This window comes from Glycine soja, chromosome 10, assembly GCF_004193775.1.
Source record: "Glycine soja cultivar W05 chromosome 10, ASM419377v2, whole genome shotgun sequence".
Lineage (NCBI taxonomy): Eukaryota > Viridiplantae > Streptophyta > Magnoliopsida > Fabales > Fabaceae > Glycine > Glycine soja.
This window is the reverse complement of record NC_041011.1, coordinates 48,344,844-48,354,371: the sequence shown is the minus strand read 5'-3', so window position 1 is coordinate 48,354,371 and position 9,528 is coordinate 48,344,844. Positions and strand designations below refer to the sequence as shown.

The 9,528-nt window shown below is 31.9% G+C and overlaps 1 protein-coding gene across 2 annotated transcripts; it reads left to right on the top strand.

Annotated features, from left to right (window-relative positions):
- The first annotated feature begins 378 nt into the window (after window positions 1-378).
- LOC114371088 (serine/arginine-rich splicing factor RS40-like) lies at window positions 379-4,505 on the top strand. Of its 2 annotated transcripts, XM_028328497.1 has the most exons (7): window positions 407-490; window positions 1,187-1,297; window positions 2,187-2,522; window positions 2,751-2,863; window positions 2,957-3,192; window positions 3,486-4,115; window positions 4,218-4,505. In XM_028328497.1, the coding sequence occupies exons 4-7, from the start codon at window positions 2,768-2,770 to the stop codon at window positions 4,240-4,242; spliced, it is 987 nt and encodes a 328-aa protein (XP_028184298.1). In that variant the 5' UTR covers window positions 407-490; window positions 1,187-1,297; window positions 2,187-2,522; window positions 2,751-2,767; the 3' UTR covers window positions 4,243-4,505. The 2 variants fall into 2 exon arrangements, with proteins under 2 accessions (XP_028184297.1, XP_028184298.1); XM_028328496.1 differs by lacking the exon at window positions 2,187-2,522 and having other exon boundaries at window positions 379-490.
- The last annotated feature ends 5,023 nt before the right edge of the window (window positions 4,506-9,528 follow it).

Below are 9,528 nucleotides of genomic sequence, written 5' to 3'. Positions count from 1 at the left end.
CCGAATAAAAGTTACGTATCTCTAAACTCATATTTTTTATAGAACATATCGCTAAACCCATATTTTTTTACAGCAATATTTACTTAAAATATTACATAATCACATTGATTTGAAATAAATTTCACAAACAAATACAAACATGTTTAAGAATTAATAGTTTTTTTTTCTGTAGAGATATTTTTTTAAAAATTTTAATAAAGGATTTTCCTTTAATTTTCAAATAAATTAATTTTTTTATCAGTTTTTAAATAAATTAATCTAAATACACAAAAAAAATTATTTGTGGATATCCGTTTTGTCATCACTCATCACATGGTTGATGCAATAAAAAAAAAATATTATATATAAATATATGTGTGTGTATGCTTATGTATTTGCTGATCCGCATCATTGTCTTGGTCAACACCAAAAATATCTGCTACTCTTTGCTCTGCTCTGCTTAGGGTTCCAACTTCAAACCCAACAGCACTTATCGTTCTCATGCAACAAGGTGATCCATTGTTTCCAGATTCCTTCAATACCTATCTCCAATTTTCATCTTTCATCTCTGTTTTTCATTCAAAATTTGTACTTTTCGCTTCTTTTTCAACTTTTGGGGAAAATCAAGATCTGAGATCTGGAACCCAAATTCCAGGTTTTGATCCGCTGTTACCCTCTGTTCTGTGAGATTCTCGCCAACTAATAGGTGTTGAAGCTCTTTCTGTTCGACGAAGTATGCTTCGTGCTCTCCTTTTTTGCATGCCGATTATTTTCCTCCATTAATTGGATTTAACCCCTTTGTATTTTTTTATTGGATTTTGGATGTAATAATAACTTCTTCTTTCTTTTTCAATTTGCAAAACTGTTAGTTTGTATGTGCTTGAGCTTGATTATATAGTTTCTTTTAGATGTGGGCTTGGTGGTGGTATAGAAACTGTCAGAAGAGTAGTAGCAAAACTTCGTTGTTTGTGTTGGAAATTGTTTTACTGTTCATTTTTCTTTTGCAGCATCAAAATTTGATGCTTAATTTTCTCATGAATGATGTGTTATTGCAGTATTAGGTTATACATTTGCAGAAGCCTCAAGGGGTGTGTTTATTCTCGAGTTGACTTGAATGAATTTTCTCTGTTTGATAATCGTGCAGTTATGCTTATCCATTTTGCACAGGGTGAATTTGAGTGTTGAGTGTTTCTTAACTTGTGTTCAGGGAAAATGAGGCCTATTTTCTGTGGAAATTTTGAATATGATGCCCGGCAGTCAGAGCTGGAGCGGCTTTTTAGACGATATGGGAAGGTTGATAGGGTGGATATGAAGTCTGGTAAGTTTTTTCCTTTTTCTTTTCATTCTCTTTTTGTAAATTGTATATTTTAGGGTGGATGATTTAATAGCCATCAATCCTTTTGTTTATTTTTGTTGGTTGGATTGGGGTTGGGGGATTATCCTGGAGCAGATATTTGAGATTGAACTTGGACTTCTAGGTGTTTATTAATTAAATGATCATCAGGCTTACAAGAGATTGGATTTTGAAAACTTAAAAGATGTTTTTTCTTAAAATTGAGCAAATTCAATAATTTTAAACATGTGAGTTTATTGTGTGTCTAATAGTTTTTTTTTTTTCATTAGTTTTAGATCAGATTGTGGCTTCTTGTGGTTCAATCCACTTTAGGAACTGTGGACTGGACTGAATTAATAACTATGGTGTTGAATTCAGTTATTAAATATAAGTTATATATTATCATCTATATATACTCCAGAGAAATTGAGGACGAGTTACTGGGTCTAGGATGAGCAATGCCATGTTAACATGACATGGTTGTTTAAAATAACAAATTGGTTGATTTATAATTAAAACATTTTAACTTCTGAACTGGACAAGTATCTCAATGATTTGTCATCCTGAACATGAACATTAAGTTCTAGACAAGAGTAAGAAATAAACATTCACAAGTTGCACATTCGCAATTAGACCTTTAAGACATCCAGCAGCATGGGAGCAGCACCAGAGAAATTTTCCGACGTTTGACTTGACAACCTACCTATGGTTCAGCAGCTACATAGTATCTTCCAAGATTGGCGATTCAGTTTCAGGGGTTGGACCTTGGTGTACGGCATCTTGTTGAGCATTTGTGGGGATCAAGATATCTTTTAAGTAAAAATCATCTTTTTTGAAGCATCGACCCCCATACTCAACGTTTTCTTTGACGCAGGATTATCTTGGCATATCCATTTACTCCCAAGCCAATGGATGGGCTTTTCAGAAATCCATTTCCTGCCTGTGATGCACATCTTCTTCTTTTAATGAAGAATTGTTCAATTTGATCTGCAATGGCACACCTGTTCCACGTATTCATCGGTCACATTTGCCTTTCAATTTTTGTGCCTTTGCCCAGCCCACTTTTGGACATGTTTTGAGGTTGAAATATTGCCAACCTCACAGCAGAGGCAGCAGAATGGATGTAGAAGGCACTCACTTTCCATTGACCATCCATGAGACCTACACTTTTGGGTTCTTGTTCTTGACACCAATTTGTTTACTAATCAAGGTCTGTTGTTAATTTTATTGGTCAAATTAGTTTCTAGAAAATGGAGGTTTACCAAAATTTTAATTTCCGAGTAGCAAGTGTTGAGATTTTTGTGCATGGCAGAAGGGTCAGTTGTCACATCAGATGTCAAGTGTTTGTTGGTTGGACTAATTGACTGAAATGTCTCTTCTCAGTTTTATGACAAATTTAATTTAATACCAAACTGAGAAAACTTTGCATGATCTGTAGGATTTGCTTTTATCTATATGGAAGACGAGAGAGATGCTGAGGCTGCAATTCGTGCTCTTGATCGAGTAGAATTTGGTCGGAAGGGACGCAGACTCCGTGTGGAATGGACAAAGGTAACACATCATTAGTTTTTTCCTATTAGAATGTTGTTTTGATCCATTATGTTTTCTTCATCATTACACATTTACACATACTGTGTTGCACAGCATGAACGTGGTGTTAGAAGGCCTGCTAGTTCAAGAAGATCTTCAGCTATTGGGAGGCCATCAAAGACCTTGTTTGTAATTAATTTTGATACATACCATACCAGAACAAGGGACTTGGAGAGGCACTTTGAACCATATGGAAAGATTGTCAGTGTGAGGATCAGAAGGAATTTTGCTTTTGTTCAATATGAATCAGAGGATGATGCTAGCAGAGCACTGGAAGCTACAAATATGAGGTAAGTTAATGTATTTGGATATTTGTTTCAGACAGTTAAGCATTTTTGTATCAAGATTCTTTCAAATCTGTCATTGGCCACTAGTCATTGCATGACCAATTAACCATTGTTAAGAAATTTGGGTTTTTGGCTTGGTTTTTCTGTATACCTGTGTCCTTTAGCCAATTAGTTTTACGGCCAAATGATATTTTTTCATGTTAATTTTAAGTTCCAGTCAGTTTTGCCTTCCCATTATATTTTATAATTGGCTTACCACTGTTATGATAACACTTTTTTTTTCTTCTTCCCAACAGCAAGTTACTGGATCGAGTTATTTCTGTCGAGTTTGCTGTTAAAGATGATGATGATAGGAGAAATGGATATAGCCCTGAGAGAGGCCGTGATCGTCAACGTGATAGAAGCCGTGATGGAAGGCGATCACCCAGTCCTTATCGTAAAGAAAGGGGTAGTCCTGATTATGGTCGTGGGCCCAGTCCATATCAGAGAGAGAGGGGTAGCCCTGACTATGGCCGTGACCGTAGCCGTAGCAGAAGCCCCCCTAGGAGGGAGAGAGCTAGCCCTGCTTATGGACGTAGAAGCATTAGTCCATATAGAAGAGAAAGGGAGGGTTCTGAACCTGTTCGTGACTCCAGCCGCAGTCCTTATCACAAAGAGCGAGGGAGAACTGACCATGGCATTTCTCCTTCGCAGAGTCCTGAAGGAAGAGGGAGGAAAAGCCCCCAAAATGGTCACGGTTCTAGCCGTAGTCCTCGTGATACTGGGAAGACTAGCCCTGAAAATGGACATGGCTCTGGAAGTCCTGATGAAAAAGGGAATCCCAGCCCTTACAATGGTTATGGAGGGAGCCCAAATACTGTGCCTGATCCCAGGGACAGTCCCAACTATGGTGGTCCTGAAAGTCCCATGCATGAAAGATACCACAGGTTTGCAAAAACGTCTAGAGTTTGTTATTGCTGTTTATTTTCTTCAGCCTTCTGTAGTTTGAATCTTCATTGTTTTAATTGTGTTTATTTCTGATAATGCAGCCAGTCACCCCCTGCAGAAGAATGATTGCAGTCTTTGATGAAGAAGCCGGAAGGGCCAACTGATTGTAGTACTGTTTCATGGCTGGACTAAATTTCATTTCAGCAATTTGTTTTAGTGTAGTAGTGATAAAGCTCTGAAACTTGTGTTGTTGTGACAACTTAGTCCTTTTTTGTTTAGTTAGTTTCATATTTATTTGTCAGCTTAGTATTGTAGAATCTTTGTTTACAGTAAAAAGATGGTACTATATCTTTTGATCAATATTGGCGAACTTGGCAATATCGCTAAAATCCTCGGGTGTCCTTGAACCATTCCAACATAGTTGACCGCCATTTATTTGTATGACGGTTGCTGAATTTGAGATTGGACAAAACTCGATTATCACCCTAAAATCCACTTACTCCTTGGAAGGGTTTTTAAGAAATGAGTAGAACCGCTAGGTCTACATCAGGTTTCAGGTTTTATATGCCGAATTTTATTATTTTAAGTAAGATTTTGAGCTTAAGCTTTATAGATAGAAACAATATAGTTAGAATAAGAGACTTTACTAAAGGCAATTAAATTTCCCTTAGAAATTAGACATGAACAAAGTTAATAGATTCTTTATAAAAAAAAATCGACATTACATAGATACTAATGAAATGGTGACCTAAAGGTCATCGCAAAAGTCTATGGCTTAATACTTCAGTTTATTTAAGTAAATAATAACAATGTTGCTATTGTCTTATTAAATTATATTATAGAATTTCCGGAGTATGTTTCTTAATTTATTAAAAAATTAAACCTGTTAGCCCATGTAAAAACTTAGGACTATAAATTTACTAATTAGTAAGCCTATATTTCTAGGTTTGTATGTATAGAATTAAGAGGTCAAATTTTTAAATGAATGCCTATATTTTAGAGATTAATTTTTTATTCTTCACTGCAAAGCCCTGAACACCCCCAAAAATCTTAAATTGTACTTTGAAGATACAATTTAAAAAGGTTAGATTATGCCTTAAAATAAGTCGATATTGAGTAATTAAATTAAGTTAGGTCTTTAGATTTAGGACATGGATCAATTCTTACAATGGTTATATACTTCTGGACTAACAAATTCAATTATTCAAAGCTTGTATAATTCTGGACTAACAAATTCAATTATTCAAAGCATGTAGATAGGACGAGAATGAGGTAGGTTTTGTTTTTTTGGATCACAAAGTGCTTTTCTATGGGTTAGAGAAAAATCCATATTAGCTCCTAGGGATGAGGTTCGTGGTCCTAGGTTAGAGAAAAATCCATATTGGATTAAAAGTGAGAAAAGCCAGCATCTATCATGTCTCTAAGGTTGTAGGAATCTCGGTCCTAGCCTGAAGAGACTCAGCAAACAAATTTGCATTAGATCAAATTGTTTTCCGCTACATCATCAAAATACTTAGGAGAGTTACCACAGAAGTAACAATTGAGATCTATATACTCATTAAAAATACGGATTTAGAAACTAAGGAGATGTTTGGTTTGGTGGCTAATAAAAATAAAAAATGGTGATGAAAATGTGTTTGATTGATTTTTTAAAAATATATTCAGTGAAAATAAAAATAGAAAATAATCAAAAAAATGAAAATAATAAAATCTCATTTTCAGTGTTTTAAGTTGAAAACAGAAACTTCACTTTGGATAAAATAAAAACGTTGTGATTAATTTTAAGCAAATATAAAAATACAAAAAAGACAAGAAATTAATATATCATAAATGTTCAGTATTTTAATTTCTTGAAAACAGAAAATAAGAAGTCAAATTAAACATATTTTCAAAATTCAAATTTTTTGAAAATGAAAATAATTTTAAAAAAATGAAAACAGAAAATGAAAACGCAAACAAACACACCCTAAAATTTTTATATTTTCTGCTAGAAAATTAAAATTAGTGATACAGCAATATATATGTAATTCTTAAAAAAATGTTATTGAAATTTAGTGACTAATGAAATAGTAGTAAGGAAAAAATAATTTTCTATCAGTTTTAAACTGTATTGGTCAATATTGCACTTTCATTATTTTTTTTAATAGTGATTGTTGTCAGTGATATATATCATCGAGATACTGACAGTGACAGAGAAATAACAATAAAGACCTATCTATATTCATTAAAAATACAGTTTTAAAAACCAAAACTTGCATTTTCTTCGTCCAAAAATTAAACAGTTAAGGTCACGTGTTTTTTAAGAAGAAAAATCACGTTAAGTATATAAACAAACTAAATAAATAATTTAACGTAACAAGCCAGATCGTGGACAATCTTTATGATTTAAAGTTTAAACATTATTTAATACTATAATAAGACGGCTTCAACTAAAAATTAACCTAGTAAGAGGTGAACACTTAATCAAAGATATCACCAATTCAATGTACCATTCTTTTTTAATATATGATGAAATGACATGCTACTGCTTGCAAAATGCAAATCGATGAATTCAAAGCTGTCATAGAAAAGTAAGCAAATAGTGACGAGGTAGGTCCCACTCATAGTCATGGATAAGACACAGCCGTCAGATATCCACATCACATCACACGCGTCGCCTTTTGGTTGCACCGTCCTTTGTCTCCTAACCACCAGTATCCATCAGATTTTCCTTTCATCAAATCTTTCTCGAGTTAGTTTAACTCACTCACAACAATTACTCCTTAGATGCATGAATATAAAAAGGAAAGAGAAGAGAGCAAAATCGGTGACATACCAGTCAAAAATATTTAGGATAAACTATACTTTATCCTAGTAAATATAATTTTTTTAAAAATTTGTAAGTAATATTTTTTGTTTTTTAAAATCAAAATATATTATTTTTAAGTCCGAAACAAGATTTAAATATTCAAACCTACGTTTATTATTTTTTACATTAATTATATGCGGTTATTATCATATATTTGAATTTATCCAAATTTATATTTAAATAAAAATCTGACAAAATTTAATTTTATTGGAATGAAAATGTAATAAATTTTTTACATAAATTTTAAACATTTTCATATTAATGAGAATGATAAAAATATTTTATCCCAAGTATTTATTATTATATAAAGTCCTTCTACAAGAAACATTTGACACTAAATGTCATCTAATCTTGTCCAGTTGTCTTGGTATAAAATCACATAAGTAAAGAAAAATTTATTAATGAATCTTTCAACCTTCAACATATGCTTTTATTTTTAAACCATTAATAATCAACTTTTTTTTTTTGGGAACAATATAAGTTTAAAAGAGAATTTCTTTTCGGTGACCGTGTGGAACTTAAGCTGTTGACAACTATTTCAACAACTGATATGTTCTTATGTGAACTGAAATTGCGTATGTAGCTATAAAGTTGCTTTCTTATTCCTATTCAAATCTGTCACACAAAGTGGATTTAAATCTTAACTTTAAGCAGACACGTTGCATGTGAATCTCATCAAGGCCAAAACAGTGATATCGTAATCGTGAGAAGTTAAGAACACGTGAAAATGTCATATTTAATATTTTCACTATAGATTAAATTGATGTGTCGAATATATATATTATTATATTATTATTCAATCAAAAATCATTATATATATTACTTCTTTATCAATCACTTTAAATAAATTCTAATGTTTTAAGAATAATTTATAGCTAGTGTAATTGCTGTACAAAATTTACATTAAATCATTAACCATGTATGCTAATTAAACTCTTCAGTTATACGAAGTCGCTGTGTTTTATCTTTAAGATAATTTCCTCCTTCTACAAAGGGGTTGGGATTTGGGTGGGCTCGGAATTGCCGTAATATGCTGCTAGTGACGAACCCTGTCAGCTTTGGCCCACGAACGAAGCTTCCCGGTCCATTGTCTTCGGCTTTAGCCATGCTTTATATTTTTTTTTTAACATGTTTTTGGCATCTAATTCACAAGCAGATCGTGATCAAAGGAGATATATACATACATATATTATAATGAAAATCCAAATAAAGTTATTATAAGTTATAACTAGGGGAAGGCCAGACACTCTCTTGCTCTCTACATTTTTTCATATATAAAATATAAAATAAAAGAGGAAGAGAGAGGAAGAAAATGAAATAAAAATGAGAACATGAAGCTAATTCTTTATAAGGAGTACCTCAAGGGATTGATTGAGTGAAGATAAAATCTCACATATTTTCTAGCTTTCACTTCTTCCTTTGGGGTGAGGTAAATATAAGATCCCCTCCTCCTAAATTTAAATGTACCAAAAATTCTATAAAGAGTTACAAGATAAAAATTGATAACTAAATTGTGGAAACTAACGCTTCCCTTTTGTGCATTACATTTGTTTTTTAAGTTTACAATACATTACTTTCTAATGTACGTTTACAAAACCATCAGATTAAGGCAGTACTAACAAACTTATTAACTTAATTATATAAAGTAGCTACACTTCGATTGAATTATAAATCATGCTTCCCCTTTATGTATTATATTAATATATTAATTATTCCTCTTCTAATAATAAAGTTTAAAAGTTAGTCTTACTTCAGGGTAATTTTTGAACACATCTTTGAGAAGATGTAAGTAACTTTGAGTAAGGTTAAGATCGAATAATTACTTCATTAAAACTGATTTAATTGCATATATAATTTGGAGAATTAAAGGCTCAAATTACTGTGGTTAACATAATAATAATAATATTTTCTTGATTTTAATAAAATGATAAAGATGTTGAAAATATTATAATTTCTAATTTTAAAGATAAAGATAAATATATTATTGATTGAGATATTATCGTGAATGCAGATAAAAGTGTCTGAAGACGTTAAATTTGTATCCTTTTACTATATTGTTAGTGTATTCTGTTCTTTTATCTCAACGTGTGTGAAGAGATTTATTTCCTCAAAAAAATATTATCAGAAATAAATTAAGCCGGAAAGTTCTTATTACTTCTTTGCCTTTTTAAAGTTTGAACCTTGAAGTGATGAATGAAAAGTCAAATAACGTGTGAAGATACTAGTTACGTTCATTCATGTCTGAATATGTCAGAGATTAATTTCACCTCTTCTAAATCTGTAATATCAATGTCACTAACTGCCGTCACAATGTTTGTCATTGTTAGACTGACGTTTGAAAGAGCTTTTACAGTACTTATGCCATAAAAATCATGCTAATTAAGAATAGGATTACATACCCTTTTATTTATTTATTTACAGTGCAAATTGAATGAAAAAAATTGACACCTTTTTTGCGTAGGAAATATTTTTGAGTTAATAGTTAAAGATTATTTACTTTTAAAATATAAAAATTATAAAAAAGTATTTTTGTATAAATATGACAAGAAATAAAATTCTAACTA

Bases quoted from the DNA above. Each gene is read 5' to 3' on its own strand.
- LOC114371088 (XM_028328496.1), top strand. The intron at 1,298-2,750 runs GTAAGTTTTTTC...CATGATCTGTAG, and splicing joins TAGGGTGGATATGAAGTCTG to GATTTGCTTTTATCTATATG. The intron at 4,116-4,217 runs GTTTGCAAAAAC...CTGATAATGCAG, and splicing joins ATGCATGAAAGATACCACAG to CCAGTCACCCCCTGCAGAAG.